The 24,573-nt window shown below is 49.0% G+C and overlaps 1 protein-coding gene across 1 annotated transcript in view; it reads right to left on the reverse strand.

The window, feature by feature from the left end:
* Window positions 1-4,566: 4,566 nt before the first annotated feature.
* The window catches only part of SRRM4 (serine/arginine repetitive matrix 4), a 164,507-nt gene continuing 144,500 nt past the window's right edge, over window positions 4,567-24,573 (reverse strand). Inside the window, exons 9-15 of the mRNA XM_059893841.1 lie at window positions 17,942-18,246; window positions 14,652-14,855; window positions 9,588-9,698; window positions 8,776-8,916; window positions 6,424-6,985; window positions 5,418-5,605; window positions 4,567-5,054 (exon numbers count right to left, since the gene is read on the reverse strand). Of these exons, the coding sequence (XP_059749824.1) occupies window positions 6,700-6,985; window positions 8,776-8,916; window positions 9,588-9,698; window positions 14,652-14,855; window positions 17,942-18,246 (1,047 nt within the window). The 3' untranslated portion in view covers window positions 4,567-5,054; window positions 5,418-5,605; window positions 6,424-6,699. The remainder of the gene's footprint in view (window positions 5,055-5,417; window positions 5,606-6,423; window positions 6,986-8,775; window positions 8,917-9,587; window positions 9,699-14,651; window positions 14,856-17,941; window positions 18,247-24,573) is intronic.

The raw sequence follows: 24,573 nt of genomic DNA on the forward strand, positions 1-24,573 counted from the left end.
CCGGAGGCCTCCACGGGGTCTCGGGGGGCCCCCCACTGTTCCGAGCTGGTTACTTTAGGCTGTCTTTCTGGACGCCCCTCCCATAGCTCAGTTTAGGAAATAGTCATCATGCTCACTAACATTCACTGAGTGCGTTGCATGCACTCAATTTGTTTTTTTTAGAGCCACCAATGGGGTGTGGTCCTTGCTCCGTGGCACACCGCTAATAATGACGGGGTCCAGACTAGAATCCAGGTCTCTGGACTCTGTGCCCTGTGCTGAACTTCCTCCTGACCGTGAAGGCCTCGGAGAAAAACCATTGTACCAAAGGAAAGTGGTCACTTACTGCATAAGCAGATGTGTTGTAGGGCAGAGCAGTGAACAGCCTGCGGTCTGGAGTCAGCCCGCCGGGATCCTATCATCGATTCTGTGACCTTGGGCTGGTGACTTTGCTTTTCTGGGCCTCAGTTTCCTTCTTGGTAGAAAAGAGATCTTAATACCTATACCTAATATAGGCTGTGCTGAAGACTAAGGTAAAAAGGCTTAGGGAAAGGTGGCTGCTATGAATGTGTGTATGAACCCAAAGTACTTACAGGCTTGCTTTGAGGAAAGGAGCGAGACGGGCACTGTGATGATGTGTAGCACAAAAGCAGGCGCCGCCTGGCTCTTCTCTGTCCCCGTCTCCCAGCCGCCCCCCCTCTGCTTCCGGGCACCTTATGTAGACAGAGGACGCTGGGCCGCGGATGAGAACACCATACCATGGAACCTTTTATTAGAACAGAGACACGTTTCGTACAGGCTGAAAAAAATCGGAAACCTCGGGTAGGTTATGCTTAGCTGTGGACACCAGATATCAAACAAGCCATGGCCACTGTGTCACTGGGTAGAGGACAGGGTCCCAGGATGCTGGAGAACACAGGAGCTTCTCCCCCTCTGATGTGGGCACGCGGGCAGAGGACGGCTGCTCAGGCTGAGCTGGGCTGGTGGTGGGTCCCCCAGGTTGGGGTTTTCCAGGTGGGAGTTCCAGCCCCCGATGTGGATCAAGCCCCCAGGGCTGATGTGGTAGATTTTACTAGGTCCTTGGCCAATGACTGCTGGAGGAAACGGCTGGGTATTGGGAGAGAAAAGATACAGCACACAGAGAAGTCCTCACAGCCTAGACCTGGAAAGAAAGAGCTACCGAGAAGAGCGTGGGTGGGGCGTGGAGTCAGGCAGATCGGAGCTCAAGGGAGCCTGGGCACGTCAGTTCCCCCTTCCCAGGCCTCAGTTTTCTCATCTGAAAAGTGGAAATATGACCTGTGTCACTGGCTTGTTTGAACAATTGTACAAAACATGGCCTGACACGACACACGGTGGTGAAATCCAGAGCACGGGCAAAGCCATCCTGGTCTCTCCTCTGAATACACTGGATGGCTGGGCTTGGAGAGAAGTTCAAGCTCATACAGAGGGCTTTAACCCAGGCCACAAGAGTTCCCAGGGGGCAGCACCTGGAGGTCTCCCGTGTCTGCCTGCAGGACTCAGCTACTCCCACCTCACCCTGCAAATGGAGTCCATGCCCTGCTTCTTTACTTTCTTCTGGCCCTTCAACCTACAGAAGACACGAGAGACCCTATATCTGACAGTTTGGAACTCACAGCATCAGAGTTAGAACCCCCTCCCCTCCACCCTGCCAAGAACACTTAGGCCAAGACCCATTTTACAGATGATAAGACTGAGGCCTGAGAACCACTCCATTTCACCCAGACAGACACATACAGGCAAGAGAACCACAAAAGAATGCTGTTCCCATCTCCTTGGCTCAGCTCGTTAGAAGATGAGGCATAGCTTTTCTTGGCCACAGAAAAGCAATGACAATTTTTTGATCTCTCTCTCTTTTTCAAGGAGTTGTGACTTTTTAATAGAAGTTAAGTTTGTGCGCAAGCATTTCATTCCTCAATTAATTTCCATCTCAATGAGGATTTCCCGGAGATAACCAGTGTTTTAGTTCCATTTGAGCTTAATTTGTATGAATGAAGCCTCCATTTCCACCAATTCCAATTTGCTGGGTGATTCTAGCACTCATTACCTGGGCGATAACGTCCCCACTGCAGACAGCTGCACCCGGAGCTGAGAGACGGACTGATTTCCAATAGCAATTCGGGAGAAGAGGTGGTCCTTCACCTCTCCCAATACCACTCAATAAATAGGAAATAAATTATTAAATAAGCCACGTTTTGATGAGGGATCCCCATCATTGTATTTACAATGCAAAACAACTACCACCAACAAACAAAACAAAAAAACCCTCTAAAAACCAAAAATAACCCAAAACAACAGCCACAGACAGAGGGGAGACAACAACTCCATCAGTATGACTGGCTCATGGGTGCGGAAGTGAGAAGGAAGAGGTCACAACAAAGCATTGCTTGATGACACTGCATCTACCCTAAACTCCTCAGCTGGACACTGCTGGCCAGTGGGAGAGGAGGTGTGGTTTGAGGAGCCTTTTTTGTTTTTTTTTTTCTTTCTTTTTAATCAGACAAAATTTTCTATTCAGCTGGAGAAGAAAACAAAGCAAGACACGTGCACCTGAGACTATTTTGAATATTCGTGGAAAGGAATACAGCAGAAGAAAAGATGGAAGTGGGACTCGAGAAGAAAAAAATGTGCTTTCAAACCTTTGGAAGCACCCCAAATGTTGGCCTCTTCAGGCAACGCCTTTTGGAAAGGAAGATGGATCTAAGTAAATGAAGAGATGGGGGTTCGCTGAGACTGAGACCCTCGTGTCTTTCAAACATCATAATTTCTGTTTTATTTTTAATCTTTTGCTTCTGAAAGATTGACTTTCCATCAAAGAAGGGACGACGCGGAGGTAGGAATGCAGTCCAACCTGGATGTCCCTGGGTGGGGGATTTGAATTAGCTTTTCTGAATCAACTGGAGGGAGTTCACATATTGCTTTTAGGTTTTATTCTCATGATTGAGAACCTCCTAAAAATGTTTGAGGATGTTTTCCTTTTTTCTCTAAGTCTCAGTGAACTCACGCTGTCTTTGAAGAATTGCCCAGGCCTCAGGTCAACGTTTAGGGTTGTATCTCAAAAATTCCTCCACTACTCAAAGGTGGAAACTTTGGCCCAGAGAAAGGAAGCAATTTGCCTAGCTCCACTCATCCAGGGAATATCCATAGCAGGAAGGTCGAAGGGCTGAATGTTGCTTGACCTCAAACCACATCTCCCTCCCTTTTTCCATACTGCTTTTAAAAATAAGTCCTCACCATGAGCAGGCTTGAGGCAATCTGTCTTATTCCCTGGAAGCAGAAGTGTAATGAAGGTGAAGTAGGCAGAGGAACAGCAGTGCCAGGGATTGGGAGCTCTGGTTAAACAAGGTTTACCAGTAGCCCCCAAACAGTTTTACTTTCGGATGGAAAAAAAGGAAATGTAAAGGAAATTCGAGAAACACACCAAGTGGCAGGGAGGGGACAGATTTTTCTCCCAGGAGGCATTTAAGCTCTTGCAAACTTTCCCAGGCTAGGGGTACCCCCTTGCTTGGGTTAGGGCAGAGTAAAGTCACATTGCCAGGGAAACAATCAGGGATGTTGCAAAAGTCTCACCAAACCCAAAGCTGGACCAGGCGAGCTGGCCATGTCAAGGCAGTGAAGAGCGACTTTGGAAAGGGCAGGAGCCCCTCCAGCCAGCAGCCGGAAGACACTGCTGGCCGGTCAGAGAGGCAGGGCTGGTCAAGACCTCTGGATCCTGGTTCCCAGGACAGGTTCCAAAATGACCCTCTTGGTGGGAACTTCCGGCTGCTCCTTTCATCTTGTTTGTTTTGTTTTCTAATTTCAGAAATAGTTGTGTGCTCTCTTCTGAGATCACAGAAAAAGGCTTTTGCTTTGGGTTTGTGTGTCTCTCCCAGGATGGCTGATAACCTCATCACAAGGCAGGGGTGTCCACAGAGCAGCCTTGAGCTCTCAGGGGATCGGGAGAAATTAGCTAAGGGGGAGTCAGAAGCATGTGTAACTTACATGAAACCAACTAGGTAGGCTCAGAAGAGCAAATGATCTCACCCACTAACTGTGTGCCCTGGAACAAGGGTGAGATTAAGATGTGCACATCTGTCTCACATTGGGTGCCTTCCTAAAGGACTTTCACAGGTGATTTAGACTCTGCAGCTTTTGCCTTACATGCTAACTTTAGACTCTAACCCCCATGTCAGCTGTGACTCTACCATGTCAGGTCAGCACCTTAGCTCGTAAGCCTCTTGACTGTTTTCATCTTTCTGGTACCTCAGTTAGGTAGCTGGGGGGGGGGGGCAGGGGGGTGGAGCGCAGGCCTGAACCTCACCAGACGTGGACTTAGTCATGAACCTTTGGTCTGCAGTGCTTCCGGGCCACCTCCAGGGTGTTCCAAGCTTAGAGCTCTGTGAGTCTCCCCTTCAGGGAAAAGGCCAACATTCCCATCCACATCCAGCCTCTCAAAACCCATCCATGGAGACATAAGGGAAAAAAAAGAGAGATGCACAAAAATACTGTAGAAGTTCCCCCTCCTCCCCAAACACACAGACACACACACACACACACACACACCCCTCTCCATATAAATAAATACTTGAATACTGCTAACGGCAACTGAGAGAGCGAGAATCCCATAAATAAATAAATAAATAACCATAAATAAATAAATAAGATAAATAAGAGGTTTGCTAGGAGCCCCCGGCAAAATGACCCCCTAGAGTTGCTTGAATGAAGGCAGTCTGGACCGGGGGGCCGGCTCTTGGGTCTCTCACTGCTGTCCTGCTAAGGAGGTTCTGTGGCTCCAGAAAGCCTTTGTCTCCAATGGAGACTGGCGTCCAGTCTGGACTCCTGGGCGGGGAAGAAGGTTATCTACAGTTGCTGTACATGCCCTCCCAGGGCACCTGCCATCAGGCCTTCTGCGGTGATAGCACTGGCATCCATTAGTCTTGGCGGGCGGGGCCCAGGTCTGGGCCAGAGGGCATCGTGGAAAGGCCAGGTCCTCCACTGCCGCCCTGGCGCCTGGCCCCGCTCTCCCAGTGGAGGAAGGACTTTCCGGTTGGCTGCAGGGCAGTTTCTGGACCCACGGGCTGATGTGATGGGAAAGACCGGGAGGGAGGATTTCACTGCTTCCAAGAAAAAGGATTTTTTTTCAAATGTCCCCCCCCAACCCCCCAGGGGTGTAAGGGATAAAGAATGTTTGGCTTCTGCTTCCCAAAGCCCCAGCATCCAAAGCTGGGAACTGTCCCTTTCACCCTCTCCCTCCACGCCCTGTCCTGCTGCTGTTGGCACCACAAACTGGACACTCACCCGCAAGGCTCCGGAAAGCCAGTCAGCTGGTGAGGGGGATGCCCAAGAGTTTATTTTAAGGACCTTCTCCCTCATGCCCCTGTTCTCAGGGCCTTCCATGGGTGAAGCAGCTGGTGGTATTTGTGTGTTGGAGATCAACTTACCCTCGCTGCCCAGCCCTGGGCGGGGGAGTGGGGCGAGGGCAGAAATGAAGGTGGGGCTTTCCCGAGCTGGTACGAAACTCCGGAAACCAGTGGAGCTGTGGAGCATCCAAGCCCCTTTCCCCCAGACTCTCTGGATTTGGATCTTTTCCCCCAAACCTGAGCTGCTGTGCCCCAGCCTGGCAAAATTCCTGAAAGGCAAAGGAGGTGACTTAGGCTGAGGGTGGGTGGGTGCTGGGCTGCACTGGGGGGGATCCAGGGTGTGGCAGTCTGGGCAGTGAGGAGGGGGCAGGCAGGCGCCAACCGGAGGGTAAGGCCAGACAGGCTGGCGCTGCAGACTGGCAGCTGGCCACGGCACTGGTGAACGTTCAGCAGATGGTCCCGTGGAATGAAGCTGCTGCCAGCTAACAGGGCTGAGGCAAACTTGGGAAGTGGGGCCGCAGACCAGGCTGTCCTGACTGTCCGCCGTGCCCGTTCTCAGAGGTCGCCGGGTCCGTGTGAGCCGCCAAGAGGCATTTCGTGTAAACGGTGCAGCGGCCTCTATCCCCGGCTAGAAACTACTGGGCCCGTCTTCCTGACCACGTGGAGGTACTGCGGGCAGCAGACTGACCCCCTCCTTTTTGCTTCTACACTCATGGCCCAAGAGTCCATCTCCTATCTCCCGACACCTACCACCAACTGAAATGTCCATGTCCCCTACCCACGTGTCTCCCTTTCTAGGACCCAACAGCCTCTAGCTTTGGCTCTGGCCTATGTGGTGAGCTGAAAGGCCTGACCCCTCTCCTGGGCCTGAAGTGCCCTTGGTCTCTTCTAACATCCACCCCTCACTCCCACCAGGGTCCCTACACATGCAGCCATGAGACTGAATGAGAGGAGAATGAGGGCAGGTGTGAGGAAGCACCACTGGCCTTCGTATGCAGCCTGCCAGCAGTGGGCGAGCAGAACTCTCTCTACATTTTCCTGGCCAGACCCAAACTTTTGAGTCACGGACCCAACGCTTCTTACAAACCTTTGAGGTTTCTCTGTGTCAACAGAAGGTGGTTCACTCCATATGCTCAGGCCTGAGTTGAGCCCCAGGGTGGTGTGGCGGAGGTTCCTGGGAGCTCGACATAGAGGCTGAAGCCCCCATACCCTCTTTTCCTCCCGCCCCCAGGAGAGCAGGAAGGACAGGGCTCAGGAGCCCTCAAAGTCTGTACCAAGGAGAAGGCAGGGTGGGCAGGGAGTGGGGGAGGCTGGCAGAGTGAAAGGGGCACCACAGGCAGCTGGCTCAAGGGAGGGCCTTTGCTTAGCGCCTTGTGCTGGAGTAGCTGTCTGCTGAGCTGTAGCTCCGGCTCCGGCTCCGGCTCCGGCTCCGGCTCCGAGAGCCCAGGCTGGGGCTGCGGGAGCTGCAGCTGCTGCTAGTGTGGGTCCGGCTGCGGCTGCGGCTACGGCTGCGGCTGCGGCTGCGGCTGCGGCTCGGGCTCCGGGAAGAGCTTCGGCTGGCTGAGCGGCTGTACCAGGAGGACGCGCTGCTGAGGCCGCTGGACGAAGAGGGGCTGGGCCGGTAGTAGGGGATGGGGCGTTTCCGGGCACTGCAGGGACCAGAGGGAGAAGCATGACGGCAAGGCTCCTCCCAGCCTCAATCCGGGAGCACAGGCACTGTCCCGAGAGACATTTCCCAGCTCCTCAGGGAAAAAAAATTCCCATACTCTTCCCTTGCAGTCCTGAGAACATCAAGGAGATGCTTTCAGTCTACTGCTGATATGTTTTGAAAAGTCATAATCTCACTTTTTTTTTTTTTTTAACACAGCAAGGCTGGGCTCAGAGAGAACCTCCAGCTGGCAACAGTTTTGTTTTGCTATTTTTATTTTTACTAGAACCTTCTATTTATGGCAAAAAGAAGAGGCTGATTTTCCACTCACTGCAGTGCATCAAGTTTCTTTTTGAAATAAATGTATGGACCACTTAAAAAAAGAGCACATCTATTTACAGAAAATTAAGTAAATTGTACACTTAATAATCAGACAAGGCAAAAGTGGGGGATGGAAGTTTGGGAAGCACTGAATGGCTTCATCAAGATGGACTACTTGGGGTTGAGTACGGAAGCCAGAGCGTCTTTTGGAAATGCCACTCTCTTCATCTCAGCCTTCCTCCAAGTCCATTCCAAGGATACCTTCAAGAGTCAAGGCAGTGGGTGTAGGACTCCCTTCCTGCGTGCCAGGCCAAGGCAGGGTGTTTTGTGAGACACTTGAGAAGGCAATGCCACTACCCTGCCTTACTATCTGGGGCACAAGTTCTTTTTCCCCCTTCAGGTCTTCTCCAGGGAGGAGGCATGGGTAGCCGGGATCCTTGTGGGTCTCTGGACTGAGCAGCTGACCCTTGGAGGACCAGGAGGAAGACCAACCGATTGTCAAGAGCCATTTTTAGGGTAACATTCAGCCATTCTCTCCATTTCAAGGCCTGAGAAATCTGTGTCCATTTAGACCTCAGGCTTCTCTTCTAGGGCCTTTCTCATCCAAGACTTTATCTGTTACAGGAATCTTCATCCATCTAGTCTGACCATTCAATCCATCACAGTGGAACACAGTGGGTTCTAGTGTTCTGCATGTAAGTTTATAAACTGCATTCACATCTCTTTGCCCCTTTTCATTTCATCCTTATGATACTTCTGGGAGTTATTTCCTCCAATAGCTCATGGGTGAGAAAACTTAGATTCTGGGAGGTGAAGAGACTTTCCCAGCTCACCTGGAAAGTGGCAGAGCCAAGATTCCTCTCCAGAACAGTGCTCCTCCCCTTACCCACTAGGGCTCCCTCCCGGTCTTTTTGGCACCTAAACAATCCTATTTGCCCTCCCTACACTTGGTTCAGGGTATAATTACCTATGGGTCTATTCAAGTCTTGCATCCGGGCGTGTGGGTCTAAGGGCGGAGGTCTGTGGCCACCGCCTGGCTCCGCCTCCACGCCAAGTCCCGGTTCTGTCCCTTGCTTGGGTCCCCATTCCAAGGCCCGACCTCTTTCTGTGGCCCAGCCCCGCCTCCCCCGTCCCAGCTGCATGCGCAGATTCCGGCCACACCCGATTCCCCCGGCTGGGCTCACCCCTTTGCCCGCCACTGCATTCTACCCCGCCCCGCCGGCCTAGGCCCCGCCTCCATGGCCCCGCCCCTTCCTGCAAGCCCGCACGGTGGCTGAGGGTGCTGACTCGCCCGAGGCTTTGAACAGAAACTTCATTTCGGTGGCTGATTGGGGGGGGGGGGGGGCAGGGTGTCCCTGAGCTCCCACAATCCTGCAGTCCAGCCCCAAGGAGGCCTGGGGAGAGTGTGAGACCCCAGCGGGTGGGAAGGGAGTGGAAGTGAGGGCGGAGGTGGGTGCCTCCTGGCCTCACCTCGTTATCCTCCGCGCCTCCAGGTGGCTCGGGGAGTCTCTCCGGCGCTTCCGCATGGGCGAGTAGGACCGACGTCTCCGCCGCGCTCGCTCGCGCTCCCGCTGCTGCGAACCCTTCTCGCTGTACTTGGGGTCCCGCTCCCTGAAGGGGTGCGGTGGGGATGTTACTGGGGAGCTGGGGCTGGCCTGGCTTTTCGGTGGGAGGGGGGCACTCACTTCCTCCTTACCTTTGCCCTCCCCCCCCCGCTGGGGCAGGGCATGGGGTCTGCACGGGGCCCCTAGGGAGGTGGGAGGGAAAATGACCCAGCTGTGGGGAGAGTCTGCATGGATGGGTGGGTAGCCGGGGTGGGGAGGGAGGGCCTTGCAGCTGGGCGTGTGTAGGGGTGTCAGCCTTTGAAGGTGGGCATTGCAGGGTGAGGATATGACTGTTAAGTGGGCCCAGGTGCCGAGTAAGAATCAGAACTGGGGGGTCTGGACATAGGGATGAGGGGTAGTATTAGGTGTGCGAAGAGTCTGAGGGCTGGGGTGTGGCCGTTGGAGTGTTTGGGGTGAGTACAAGAGAACGCTGGGATGTACTGGGGGCCTCACTGCCTCTCCAGACACGACAAAGGGAACCACTAGGATGCTGAGTCATCTCCCATCCGTAACCGGGCAGGGCTTGACCTGAGAGGAACTCGCGGGGCTTGGGCGACGCTCCAGAGAAGCGAGTCGAGGAGGCGGTGCCAGACAGGCGGATCTGAGCAAAGGAGTGGGGACGGGGGGGCGGGGCCTAGCCTGACGGGCGGGGTCAGTGCCTGGGGGCGGGGCCGGTACCTGCTGGGACTGTAGCGGGAGTAGCTGGGGCTGCGGCGGGACCTAGAGCTTCTGCTAGGCGGGCTCCTCTTGCCAGAGCTGGAGGAATAGCTGGGAGAGCGGGAGGAGGACCTGGAAGAGAGGAGACAGCCTCTGAGGGGCCTGCTGAGCTCTGCTGGGCTTGCCCCGCCTGTCCAGCATTTTATTCAGCTGGTCTCCAGGCCTTTTTATTTCTGGAGGCCAGACAAAGGAACCAAGCCCTTACCTGAGGATGAAATCCCCTCCCTTTTGGATGGTTAATAATGATATCAACAACTTCCCCTTATTGAGTTCTTCCTATCCTGGCCACGTGTTAGCTGTGTGACCTTGGGCAGGTGATTTCACTTCTCTGGGCCACTATTTTCTGATCTGTAAAATGGGGGTAATTGTACTTACCCCCATAGAATTGTAAATTAAACGTGTAAATTAGGGTGACTTACTTAGCATCTTGGCATATAGTCAGCACACAGGAAATGTTTATTATTATATGATTATATATTCTACTATGTGCCAGATTTTGAACTAATTTTTTTTTAATATCTTTATTGGAGTATAATTGCTTTACATATATCCCCATATCCCCTCCCTCTTGAGCCTCCCTCCCAAGCTCCCTATCCCACCCCTCTAGGTGGTCACAAAGCACTGAGCTGACCTCCCTGTGCTATGCAGCTGCTTCCCACTAGCCATCCATTTTACATTTGGTAGTGTATATATGTCCATGCCACTCTCTCACTTCGTGCCAGCTTCCCCTCCCCCCACTGTGTCCTCAAGTCCGTTCTCTACATCTGCGTCTTTATTCCAGCCCTACCACTAGGTTCATCAGTACCGGTTTTTTTGATTCCATGTATGTGCGTTAACATGCGGTATTTGTTTTTCTCTTTCTGACTTGCTTCACTCTGTATGACAGACTCTAGGTCCATCCACTTCATTACAAATAACTCAATTTCGTTCCTTTTTATGGCTGAGTAATATTCCACTGTATATATGTGCCACATCTTCTTTATCCATTCATCTGCTGATGGACATTTAGGTTGCTTCCATGTCCTGGCTATTGTAAATAGTGCTACAATGAACATTGTGGTACATGTATCTTTTTGAATTATGGTTTTCTCAGGGTATATGCCCAGTAGTGGGATTGCTGGGTCATATGGTAGTTCTATTTTTATTGAACTAATGTTTTGTATATATTATCTCATTTAATCCTCAGCACTTCCTAGGGTTAGGTACTATTATCAATCCCATTCTATAGATGAGGACACAGAGGCAGAGAGAGATGATATATTGGGTTGGCCAAAAAGTGCCTTTGCTTTTTAAGTAAAAATAAAAGACACATTTTTCATTTTCACCAGGAACTTTATTGAACAACATATTCACCCTTTTGTTCCACTACCTTCTGCCATTTTTCAGGTGACTTCATAATTCCATCTTCCCCAAACTTTTTATCTTTTTGAGCAAAGAACTGTTCCAGATGCCTTTTACGGTCTTCCAGGGAATTGAAATTTTTTCCATTAAGAGAATTTTGTAAAGACCTAAATAAATGGAAACCTGAAGGTGCAATGTCTTATTCAAAGGCGGCGGATAAATCAGAACTTCCCAACCAAGCTGTAACAGTTTTTGCCTGGTCATCAAAGAAACATGTGGTCTTGTGGTATCCTGATGGAAGATTATGCGTTTTCTGTTGACTAATTCTGGATGCTTTCCATTGAGTGCTGCTTTCAGTTGGTCTAATTGGAAGCAGTACTTTTTGGAATTGTTTGGTTTTCCAGAAGGAGCTCATAATAGAGGACTCCCTTCCAATCCCACCATATACACAACATCACCTTCTTTGGATGAAGAACAGCCTTTGGTGCGGTTGTTCATTTCGCTTGCCTCACGGATCTCTTCCGCTCCAGACAACTGAACAGTATCCACTTTTCATCGCCCATTGCAATTTGTTTTAAAAACGGAACGTTTTCATTACGTTTAAGTAGAGAATCACATGCGGAGATACGGTCAAGAAGGTTTTTTTTGCTTAACTTATGTGGAACCCAAACGTCAAAGCAATTAACATAACCAAGCTGGTGCAAATGATTTTCAACGCTTGATTTGAATGAATATTTTGAGTATGTCAGCTATCTCCTGCATGGCATAATGTTGATTTTTCTCAATTAATGTCTCGATTTGGTCGCTATCAACTTCAACTGGTCTACCTGACCGTGGAGCATCGTCCAGTGAGAAATCTCCAGCACAAAACTTCGCAAACCACTTTTGACACGTTCCATCAGTCACAGCACCTTCTCCATATACTGCACAAATCTTTTTTTGCATTTCAGTTGCATTTTTACCTTTCTTGAAATAATAAAGAATAGTATGCCGAAAATGTTGTTTTTCTTCCACCTCCAATATTAAAATGGCTACACAAAAATTCACCAATTTTGATGTCTTTTTTTTTGAAATTTTATTTTTTAAGTTTATTTTATATATTTAATACTTTTATTAATTTTAATATATTGTTTTCTTTGTTTTTTTGTTTTTTTTTAACATCTTTATTGGAGCATAATTGCTTTACAGTGGTGTTAGTTTCTGCTTTATAACAAAGTGAATCAGCTATACATATACATATATGCCCAAATATCCTCCCTCATGCACACCGATATGACAGCTGTCACATACACTCTAACAAAATTGTTTTGAATGAAGTTAAAGACAACTAAGTGCTACTAGAGCCATCTTACAGAAAAAACCAAACAAACCTTTTGGCCAACCCAATAATTTGTTCAAGGTCACTCAGCTGGTAAGGGGTTTGAACCCAGGTCTGTTTGGCTACAAAGTGCTCCTGACTTCTGCTAGACTACACTGTTGTGCATCCGAATTATAACCCCTATGCTATTTCCAGTCTTCTTCCCTCTTGCTAATGCCTCCCATGTTTAGAGAACGACTGCCTTGGTTTCTCCACCACTTTCCTAGGAACATCTACCCTTCTTTCTCAGTCTTTCAAATAATTTTCATCTCACAATTGCTGATTTGATCTGCTAGTAGTTCCTGCCAGGATTCAGAGGGATTATGTGGCCATGTCTGTGTTCAGTGGGAAAGAGGGCTGTGATGGATTAGCAATGTCTGCTACAGGCACAGGAATGAGTAGGGGGGACACTCTCTCATGCTCTGTTTTTGCCAGCTTTCCCTCACAGGAATGCTAGCAAAGTTTTCCTATCCTTTTCAGTTTGAAAAGAAGTCTTGCTCTGACTTGCCCTCACCTAGGTGTTCCTTAGCCCCTTCCTACTTTCTTAGGTGATCATAATAACCATCGCTTTGGGACTCTATTCTTACATGTTGCCCAGGGTGATGGAAGGAGTGTGGACAAGGAATAGCTCCTCCAGTCTTAGTGCCCTGGGACAGTGTCCAGCTACGGCCCCTGAAAAATTTGCTTTGCCAACTTGCTCTTTGGCTATATATTGAGAGACATTATAAAAAAGAGTTACGATGAAATAATGCTTTTGGACACTTTGAAAGGACGTCAGGCATTTCTATCCACTGTACCACATAGTGTCCCTTTTCTGTGGAGCCATATGAATCATTTTTCATACTTAAAAATCAGAAATAACTGCTCTTCCAAGCAACTGGTTCAATTTGTATCTTTTTTGTTAATAATGTAAAGGGACAATTTCCCTTTTTGCTTTGTCTGCCAGGGAGCTCAGAGTCACATTTGCAGCACACCTCCATAGCAACAACAGTCATCCCTCGGGATCTGTGGGGGATTGATTCCAGGAGTCCCTGCAGATACCAGAACCTGCAGATGCTCAAGTCCCTTATATAAAATGGCATAGTATATTGAATACACTGGCCTTTCATAACCAGGGATGTGAAACCTGCAGATACAGATGGCCAACCATACAGAATGGTAGGACATGCCTTTGGGACTTAACCTTCCTCCTGATTTAATTTTATTTCTCTCAATTTTCCTTTTAGCCTGATTTGCTCTTCTACTTATGTCACTCTATCATGTTGAATATTTCTGTTAGCTTCCTTGCCTTCTTATTTTGAATGAACTGGTCTTGAGGTAACCACCTACGTAAGCAACTGTTTTTTGATACAGTTGCAGAAGAGGAATAGTTGGGTTGCTGTTGGAAGTTCTTGTTTGTAGAGGGAAGCTGGACCCCATGAAGCTGTGGGTTGATTAGATTGGACGGAATCTTCCAATTCCTGAGATCGCATGTCTCTGCATTCTGCCATATCATTATTCCACATGAGAAAATCAAACAATAACCAATGGTTATTAGAATTGAGTGGTAAAGTGAAAAACTGGGCACAATTCTTCTCCCTGTATCCATGCCCCTTGCAATGTGATTTTGCAGTTCCTCCCACTAAGAGGAGCGTCCCTTGCATCTATCTGGATTGGTCCTCTGACTTGCAATGGCTAAGAAAACAGCTGAAGAGGTCATGCCTGTTCCAAGCCAAGGCCTTGCACACTATTGCTCTCTCTTGGAACCCTGCCATCACCATGTGAACAAGCCCAGACAAGCCTGCTAGAAGATGTGAGGCCGCATGGAGCAGAGATGAATCAGCTGGGGTCATTCAAACCAGCCAGCCCCCAGACAACCCACCAGCTGATGGAAGACACATGCATGAACCCAAGAGAGAACAGAAGAAGAACCACTCAGCTGAGCCCAGCCCAAACTGCTGATGCACTGAATCAAGAACTAAGGAAAAACTTATTGATAAGGATGCTACACTGGGGGGATAATTTTTATGCAGCAGAAGATAACTGATACACATGAATGGATCCTCATGCCAATAACAACAATCAAAACTGATATTATATTCCGAGTCCTGATCTAAGTGTCCTATAGTCCTCAGAACAATCCTTCAGGGTAAGTATTGTTATGGTTTTCATTTTGCAGGGGAGGAAACTAAGGCTCAGACAGGTTAACTGACAACCAAGGCCACCAGTGAGTAATAGATAGAATGGGCATTCAAACTCAAATCTGTTCCACTCCTGTCCCTTGGTGGTCAAGCGACATCTCCAGTTACCTTAACTAGCTGCAGAGCCAAGGTCAAAATTGCACTCACCTTTTCCCAGAGGAGGTGGATCGGCTCCTGGTGTACCTGGGGGAGGCCCTGGGGTTTGGGGATCGGGACGAGTGGCTGGAGGGGTGGGTGCTGGCACAGGAGGAGCTGCGGGAGCACCCTCGCATGGGGGAGCTCCGGGCTGCGGATGGGACCAAACTGGACTTCTTCACCTCGGTGCATTCCAGACATGGCGACTGGAATCCTCTGCAGAGGGGAGAATGGCTGTTAGCACTGGCCTGCCCGCTGGTCCAGGGCATCTTGAGCTGATACTCACCTCCTTACTTTGCCTCGGCTGTGGTGCTCTCAGAAACCCCCCCACCCCATCCACCTTTCCCCATCTTACTACCTCTGGAGAGACTTCCCGGACCACGGATGTTCGTGGAGCAGAGACAGAGTAGGACACGTAGCACAGGGTGCATGATGGGTATGATCAAATCACATGCTGGAAGGTTTCGTCCCTCTCCACTCTTTTTCAGCCCCTCTGATTATATTAATGAGAACGCCCGGGTTGGGTACTAGTGGGCTTTTACTGTCTCTTTAATGCTTGCAATCTCCCAAAGAGAGAGAGAGAGCAGGCCTGAGACGCAGAACCTTGGGCAGGCAACTGTAACTAACCAGAATTAAACACATTGTCTGAAGCCTATGTATTTTCACAGGTGCCTTCTATTTAGGACAGGTGATATAAATTTTCTATTTAAGATAGTACTACAAGTTTCCTTATATTAAAAAGTGAGTTTATTAAAGTAAATAAGAGTAACAGTAGTACCTGGATATGGAACGACTCAAGAAAGTGACATGTAGTTGGTTTAAGTTGGGAAACTGGCGTAGCCCATTTTGCAGATGGGGGAACGGAGACCCAAAGAAGGGTGGAGGCTTGTTCAAATTCACCCAAAGGACAGGGTCCTGTCATATTCTCACCTTGCCTAGAGCCATGCTGGGTTCCTGCTGGTTCTCAGTAAGGACATGTTCATTGGGATTGGGCCAAGGGTCAAGTTCCTATAACATCAATATGGTTTCATCGTGACCCAGCCCCTGCTCATACTCCAGTCTCAGCTCTGGCACTTTCCTCTCTTGACTCCAGCCATAATGGACTCCTTGTCCCTCCTGGAATATTCCTATTCCCTTCCTTGTCTGCAGGCTTTAGAACATTCCCACTGCCTGGAACCCTCTTCACTTGACAACTCCCACTCATGGTTCAGGCTTTCGACCCCCTTAAGCCTGGTTGTGTGACCTCCAATGTGTTATCACAGCCCCCAGCCCCAATGTCTCCTCCACCCCTAGATGGCTCGCTTGGTCTTATAATTGTTGTCTCCCTCCCCCAGACATGGAGCTCCCTGGGGACAGGACTCACGTCTCTCTGGACACTGTATCCCAGCACCAGGACAGAGCCTGAGACATATGTCCGAGGTCATTGGTAAATAGCTGTGCAATAAACAGGCTGAGCCTCTGCACATCCTGGGAGCTTCACAACATCATCTCATTTAGCCCCCAACAACCCTAGGAAGTTGGCACTATTATTATCCCTTATTTACAGAGAAGACCCAGAAGGGTGAGTTGCTTGCTCACGGCCACCCAGAGTCTCAAACCCTGATCTGTCCAGCCCTGAAGCCCATGTCCCTGCTACCTTGCCAGCCCCTGCCTTTACCGTCTGTGGTTCCCCTGATTTAGAGCTGATGTCTCTTCCATTCTGCCCTCTGCTCATAGCTGACATGACATAAATAGCCAAGGATTTAAAGATCATTTATATTTCACAGTGAAAGGCTGGGTCTAAATTATTTAATTTGGCCGTCCACATAGATCAGGTTAAGCAGGTAACTGCTAAATGCCGTTCAGGCTTAACTCCAGTTCTGGAGACAGATCTGTGTTTCAATCCTGGTGCCGGCCCTTATTAAGTGAGTTTCCTAACTGCTCTGAGCTTCAGTTTCCCCATCAGCTAAAAAAGAATTATAACAGAACCTATCCCATAAAGGTTTTAGAAGTTTAGGAAGATTATCTATGGAAAGCACCTGGCATAGTACCTCAGGGCTCCATAAATAATAGCTGCCGTTACTATTATTGTTATTGTTGTTGTTGTTGTTATTGCTATTCTCAGTATTTCCTGCATAACAGCCCTGAAGTATATGGGTAGATATCTGGGAACATCACTGCCTGTTCTTGGAGACATTGACATTTGCTCTGACCCAGCCCTGGCTCCCAGCCGAGCTTGGGTGTGAACTGAGGCCAGGGATGTCCTGAGGCAGGCAGATCCATCCCTCTCTACCCTCTAACCACTGGTAACCACTGATCTTTTTACTGTCTCCATAGCTTTGCCTTCTCCAGAATGTCATGTAGTTGGAATCGTAGAATACGCAGGCTTTTCAGATTGGCTTCTTTCTATTACTAACATGGATTTAAGTTTCCTCCCTGTCTTTTCATTGCTCGGTAGCTTGTTTCTTTTTAGTGCTGAATAGTATTCCACTGTGTGTACGGACCACAGTTTATTTATCTATTCACCTATTGAAGGATATCTTGGTTGCTTCCAAATTTGGGCATGAATAAAGCTGCTATAAAAACATCCATGTGTAGGTTTTTGTATGGACATAAATTTTCAGTGTGCTTGGGTAAATACTGTGGTATATTTTAAAATGACAGTGACTTTAAATGTTAGACTTTCTCCTGTGATTATTGGTAAACTGACATCTGTTTTTTCCTGCCCAGCCTCCATCCCTCCTCCTGATAACAGTACCCTGCCTTTCCTTCAGAGGACCAGACATTCCCCAGTTTTAGTGTACATGGGAAGACTCATTAGCCCTGATGGTGGCATACGACAGATTCTAGCCAAGAATACAGCAGCCCCTGGGCAGTGTGATTGGTCTACTGTGGGCAGATGACCCAAGCTGGGCCAAGCAGAGTCAATGAGCACTTGCCCTGATATTTTCCTGAAATTCTGGGGAAAGAGGCATTTTCCTTCCATTGTCTGGCTAGACCGATAGAATGTTAACTGGATGGCACCTTTTCCAATGCTTTGGGAGGATCTGCTTGAAAAATAAAGCCAAGAGAGGGGGAAGCAGAACTGAGAGATGTAATAGGAAAGACAGATTCCTGATGACATATTTTCGAGACCCTGGATCCAGCTATATCTGAAGCTGATATCCTTGGATATTTTTTTCAAAAATGATGCCAATTACTCTCTCTCTCTCTTTCTCTCAAATAAAAGAGTTGGAGTCTGTGTGTGTGGTGTAGTGCTAGGGTGAGAGACTGAGATTGTGGAGCTCAGGCAGGACCCCCTCCTCCCATCCAGGTGCACTGACCTTGACTCTCTGCCCCTGCTGGTGGGGGAGAGATTCTCCAAAGTGGCCCCCTTGTTCTGGGGTGAGGAGGTGGTGAAGGAGTTCCCTGAATCAGAGGTGTTGCCGCTGTTGGGGTCCCGGCTCTTGCTTAGGCCCCCAGTGGGGCTCCCCTTCTCCGGACCCCGAGACCTGGCCGAGCTGATCTGCATGGAGGGTGGCGAGGAGGTGTCATTGCCTGAGTCATACTCCTGGGAGCGTCCTCGGTAGGTGGTGAGCAGGCTGGCTGTTTTGGTAAAGAGGTCAGCAGCAGACCCCGACCCAGCGATCTGAAAGCAAAAACACCCGTTGGACACTGCTGAGCGCTGGGTCTGTGGGCTGTGTCTAAATAACCAAGAAATGTTTACCATCATGATGCACTGTAACGAAAGGAAAGAGAGAGAGGAGAGGAAAGAAGAGACGCCAAAAAACAAAAGCACAAATTCCTGAAAGAATACCACAGAAAGGAGATCTTTTTTTTACCCCCTGCTAGGATAACTGGAAGATTTAGGTATCATGCAGAGAAAAAGCATGCGATCCAGATTAAACAAAAGAAAAAGGAAATTATACAAAATTTAATTTCTAATGAATTAAACAAAAGCAACAACTTAAGAGAAGGGGGGGTGTAAACACCCTTAACCTAAAACAATAATAAAAATAAAAGTGGGGGGAAAGAAAGGAGGCTATGGGCCTGAAAAAATATATCTTGAAACTTAAAAACAAAAAAAGGAGATAAAGCCAAAAGTTGACAACCAAATCCTCAACAAATTTGACTTTTTTTTTTTTAAAGAAAAAGTTGCCCGAATAGAACCCTAAACAAATATCACATGGGGAAAAGAAATGAAATAAAGATGAGAGGTTTTTTTTTAATATAAAGTCAAGGTCACAAAATGATATTTTAGTAGTTTTCAACTAAAGGGGAAAAGAAAGAGGGGACAAAAAAAAAAAAAAATGGAAGTCAAATTGTCTGACTGAAAACAAACAAAAAAAAGCTCTCTACAGATATTTGCGTGTGTCCTTTTCCCCCTGGAGAAGGTAGCTAAGGCGCTCGAGTGGCTTCTAATAAATTCTCTCATGTCTTTGCGGATTATATCCACTTACCAAGCAAGAACTCCTCCTTTAGTAGGTAGGTAAGGTGTAAGAGAAAGGGAAGAGCGGGCAAGGTGAGTCCATCATTAGAGTCGCAAATGACAAGAAAAAACACACACCTTTCTGTACATCCTCATACTTGGCCCTGAACTTCGGGTTTTGGGTTTTCAGTGTTCTTGACAGGTGAAGCATCACTTCTGGTTGGCTTTCTCAGTAAGGGGACCTCAAGCCATCCACACTAACCACATCAGTCCCTTAATGCCCAAGTTGGATCAAGAAACCCTTGCTGACAATGCAGATGGCGGCTAGAGTTCGCATCAATCTAAGGTGTCAAGATGGGGGGCGGGGAACAGGGAAGGTGTGCTTGTGACAAACGGCTTTGGGAGGGGCTGCCTTGGGGTGCCTGGGAATGAGGAGGGGTCCCCAGGATCCTGTGTGGGGCTGATCTAGGACAGATGAAGGAGTAAAGGAGGCAACGGAGAGCCAGCCCTCGGGAAGGCTATGGTGTGTTTAGAAGTACAATGGATGGTTTTCTTTAAACATTCAGACCAGTCTCACAGCTGGGATGACATAGTGGGTTCGGTTCTGGTCCCCCAACAATACCATGCTTAGATGTGGGCAAGATGGACCTCTGCCCTGGGTCTCCTCCAGCGATAACCATCCCCATGGGGTGAGAAATCTGTGGGGCTGAGAAGGCACCACCTGTAAACCACTCCCCCCAAAGTGACTCTCTGGGGACCTGAAATCCCAGAATTCCCTGTTTAAATGACCCCTGAGTCCCCTTCCAGGGTCTCTGCAGGATCATCCATGGATCTATTCTCCCAGGGGTAGACCACGCTTCAAGTGTGCACATTCCTAGGTCCAAGTGTGGCTATTTGAACAGAAGTTGGATGTTCAGGCTTAGGTGTCCGTGTGCTTGAGTGGGAGGTCCATCACAGTGTTGGATGGTGCAAGGACATGGGGGGAGAATGGGAGGGGCCAGGGCCTCGGGGCAGATTCTCCCTACACTGTCATGTTGTGGCCTGGCACTCCGAGGGGTCCAAGATTCTAAATCCAAATCTGACTTTCCAGATCATTTTGAAGGTATGTTTGCCAAGATAGGAGAACTTATTTCATCTAAGTTTGCTGGCTTGATTTATAAACATTTGTATATATAGTGTGTGGCTCTCCTTCTATACGCTTGTCCCAGGCCCTGCAAATATTAGTGTAGGCCTCACCATCAAAAGCCTGCTTCTCCCACCCAGTTTCTCCCATGCACCTTGGGCCTAAAGAAGGGGGACTTCTGGGCTTTCTTAAGGAAACACTTCTGCCTTCTCAGCAGCTGGTCATGAGGGTGAGATACAGAGACAATGGAACTGTGAGAATAACAGTGATGACTCCACCAGCTCAGGATATCAGCTCCCGGAGCTGGGGAGGTGGGACTTCCTTTGCGGATTCTCCCAGGAGGCTTTGCACACAGACAAGGTGATGGTCCAGCTTTACCAAGTTCCACCCAGCGTGGCTGCCACTGTACATGCCTGGCAATCTGGCTAGCTTTGCTCTGGGACAAGGGATCTCAAAATAAGGTTGCCCAAATGGGGTTTCCTAGTGTGAGACTTCTTTAAAAATTAATGTAAAGGCCCTTTTTCCATTCAGCTCCTTTTTGTCTTCCAGTTTGCAAGTTGGATGCCGTATCTTTCCCACCTCTGAGAGTTCAACGGCTACATATGTATTTCCACCACCTCTGTCAGGAATGACAAAGCATCATGCCAGGCAATTAGACCCTGGGACCTGGGCTCTCAGGCTGGGGCTTGGCCTGGGGATGGGCTCATGGAATCTTTGTCTCAGAGACAGTGAATGTTTGGTAGCCAGTGTATCACAGGTGACTCAGGTGAGCCCCTCCTGGAGGGAACCAGGCTGGACCATGAATACAACGGTTTCCATTACCCTACGGCTTGCTACCTGGAGGCATCCAGTCCGGGCCTTGCTCTGCCCAGGTGCTTGTTTCCACCTTGACTACTAATTTCAAAGGATATGTCCTGGTGCATCAAGAGTCCCCGGGGGAAGGATCTCCTGAACATAAGGCCCCTCGGGGCTAGTGGATAGAGAAGGGGACTTTGCCTTTTTCACATTCTCAACCCCACATCCTGAGCTCACAGGGACACTTTCAGAGTGTCGCTACCTGACCACGACCACTATCCACGTGCAACTTGTGTGATCAGAACTGAGAACTCTCGAAGGCATCATGCTCTCCCATCATCACAGAAAACAGAGATAAATGTGCTACTGGAATGTCCTCATTGGGTTGACCCTGGTGCTTGAAAATATCAACCTCTCCTGCTTGTTTAAAAGTCCCATTTCTTTGGATGAATCTAAATTCTGTGACATGCGTGACAGTGTCGACACTTTACAGCTCAACCCTGTGTCCTTCACAAACCTCATCTCTTCCATACACCCACCCGTGACTCTGGCCCCCACGACCTTCGGCCAATCGATTAGAAAGTTTTCTTGGTTCTACCACCACATCTTGCTCTCCCAACCCCAGGCCATTTGCCTATGCCACTTCCTCCACCTAGAACACTGTTCCCCTCTTCCTCACTCCACATGGCTAAATTTTTTCATCTTCCAGTTTACATATCACCTCCTCTTGAAAGCCTTCTCGGAGCTCCAGGCCAGGACAGCACAAAACTCTCTACTTCATTCATTCTAACATTCAGTCTTTCATTCATTCACTCATTCAAAAATGAGTGGCTTCTGTCTGCCACAGCACTCTTACTGGGGTGAGGGGGCAGTAATTGCTTGTTTTACCTCCTGTCTCCATCTGGATGGGCTGAAAGTTGGGGTCTTGAGACCAGCTCAGGGCTGGGCGTGTGAGCCAGAGAGAACCTCTAGAATCAAGTTTTAGGTCCAGGCCAGTGGCAAAGAGAAGGAATGCCCTCCGCTCTTCCTCCTGGCCCTCCTCAGACCTAGGACCCTCAGAGAAAGCACACAGGAGTCCAGCCTACACATGCTCAACAGCATAAGTTCCAGGCTAAGGTGAGAAGTTCCTGACCCGAGGAGCCTTCCAGATGAGACAAGCGGTGTTGGGTCTCCTTACTTCCTTTTCCACCTTCTGCTATTCCGGGAGGTCGGGTTAAAAGATGAACTGGGTCTAGCCCCTTGCACGCAACAGGGCTGCTGGCCCGTGCAGTGACTTTGCTCGGGTGCTAGAACGATGCTCCCCTTGGGTCAGGAACTCGAAAATGGTGCCCCACTCTGGCCAGACAAGTTAGAAAAAAGATACACCTTTCTCTGGACTGAAGCAGCCCCACATCGGTTTTCACAGCTGGCTCGACAAAGGGAGGGTCAGTGGGGTTTAACTCCAAGGCCAGTCACCCTTGGACAGGGCACAACCAGCATAACATGACACGCCTAGCAGGTCCTGGAGACGCAAATCTTCTCCCCCCATTTGACCTGCTTTAAGGATTACTTTGAGGGCCGCGGGAAGGGGTGGTGGCCCGAAGACTTTCATTCCTGCTTCCTTCAGCTGAACTCTATTTGGTTTTGTCTTTACCAGTCTTGATGGGCTCTACCTCTGTTTCCAGGTGATAGAAACATTTTCATAAACTCAGTAGGGATGTCTGGATCGTTTAATGGCCTCTTAGCCTCAGATTCCTCCTCCTCCAGAGCTCTCCATTCATGGAGAGCTGGACACAATGGAGGGGGGCCAAAGGCAGACTGTGGGGGGTGTGTGTGAGCGTGCGGGCGTGTGCGCGCGTGTGCGAGTGATGCCGTGATAATGCAGGGGAGACCTTCATAAGTCAAGGACTTTATGACAGGCAGACGACAGAGGCCTCTGTGCGCTCGCCTCCCGTCTCTAAGTGTCTCCTTCCTCGCCAGGTGTTCACTCCCACTCCGCCACGGAGGAAGCGGGCTGTTGCCCACTGGCCGCTGACACGATAGGATGGCTCCCCCATGCTCCTCCCTGTCTCATTTAGATAACAGGCCACTCACAAGTCGTCTTTAACGAGCTCTTCTTCATCTGCTGGAAATTTCTCTTCTATGCACATAACTGCTCTCTGCCCCTGTATCCCCAGCTTAGCTGCACAACGGTCCTCAAGAGGCCGGCTGGGAGGATTCATCCTAGACCCACTTTTGTCCAGGAACAATGCCCTCATGGTACCCGGGACCCCTGTCTAAGACCTGGGACCCTCATACCAGGGGTCTCTTCTGTGGTCCACTCTGACCCCTTCCTCCATCCCAGACTTGCCCTTCTTTTTATGTCTTCACAAAGGCCTACTTTTGGGGCTTGGCACAAAAATTCAGCCCCTGTAAGATTTGCTTAATCACCGAGTGAAATACACCTGTCTTCATATGGTTCTCCTAGAAATTGAGATAGGAATTTGAGTGCTGGCAGTTTCTTTGAGGGCAAGGAACCTCAGTAGGAGAGTGGGGGCAATGAGCAGGGGAGAGAACGAGCCAGCTGTCACAGAGGGCTTCTGGAGGACACCTTGGGAGCCAAGGCGGAGACAGCTCCAGAGTTAATCCCAACCACGGAGGGAGCTGTGATATTTATACACCAAATCCCTGCCACTCATGGGTTAAAGGCTGCACCCAAAGGGTGTCAATTCTCTAGTAGGTCCAAACTGCCACCCAGCCAAACAAAGTGGTCTTTGGCAGCCAGAGAACATTACCTGGAAGCTGGAAGCTGGCAGTGTGTGAAGCGGGGACGCGGAGGGGATATAAACGGACAGCATCTGTCTCAACACCCCAAACCACCACTGGAAAACTGACGGGCCAAGTTATACTTTGTTTCAGATATGCTTTCTTTAGCCCACTTATCAGCTAAACAAATTTATGTTCGACAATAAATTTGAATGAACTCTCAACATTGTAGAATGGGGCAGATTCACATAACAGCCCATTTCTAGTTCATGCTGAAAAATAAGAGGATCTGGCAAGATTGAGTCGACATTCCTGCTTGGTGATAATTGGCTTGTGAGGAATTGCAGCTGCCCCTTTTGGACGGGGCACAAGCTCTCCTGACCCCAGGCCTTATGGGCTCCCTGTTGCTTATATCTATTAGCTGCCTGGCCCTTGAGACAGCTAAGTTTGTGACCCTCTGTTCTAAGTGTTCGCTGCTACCCGGATCTATCTGAAAGCAGCACAAACACAGTGCATCCTGTATGTTTCATCTCTCCCTTCCATCTTCCCCATCTCTGCCCTTTCAAACCCTCTTGGACTTTGTCAATGAAAGGAACCAGGAGACAGAGTCATGAAGCCATATCCAGACCCCAGAGCTATTACAAGCTTTCCCCTTCTGGGTCAGGACTGCCAATCTCAGATTTTTTTAAGGACAAACTGTTTTTCACAAACTCATGGCCACTGGGAGAAAACAAACGAATACGTTCCCTTTATTCTCTTAGCCCCCGCCAATGTGAAGCTCCAGGTTTTTGTTTTTGTTTTTTCTTTTGAACTCATAAGCTTGCCTATTCTCCTTTTTCCTTAATATACTCAGCGTCAACATTTGGGTTTTTCTAATAAGTAATTAAATCCCCCCACCATGAACT

This window comes from Balaenoptera ricei, chromosome 14 (assembly GCF_028023285.1).
Source record: "Balaenoptera ricei isolate mBalRic1 chromosome 14, mBalRic1.hap2, whole genome shotgun sequence".
NCBI lineage: Eukaryota > Metazoa > Chordata > Mammalia > Artiodactyla > Balaenopteridae > Balaenoptera > Balaenoptera ricei.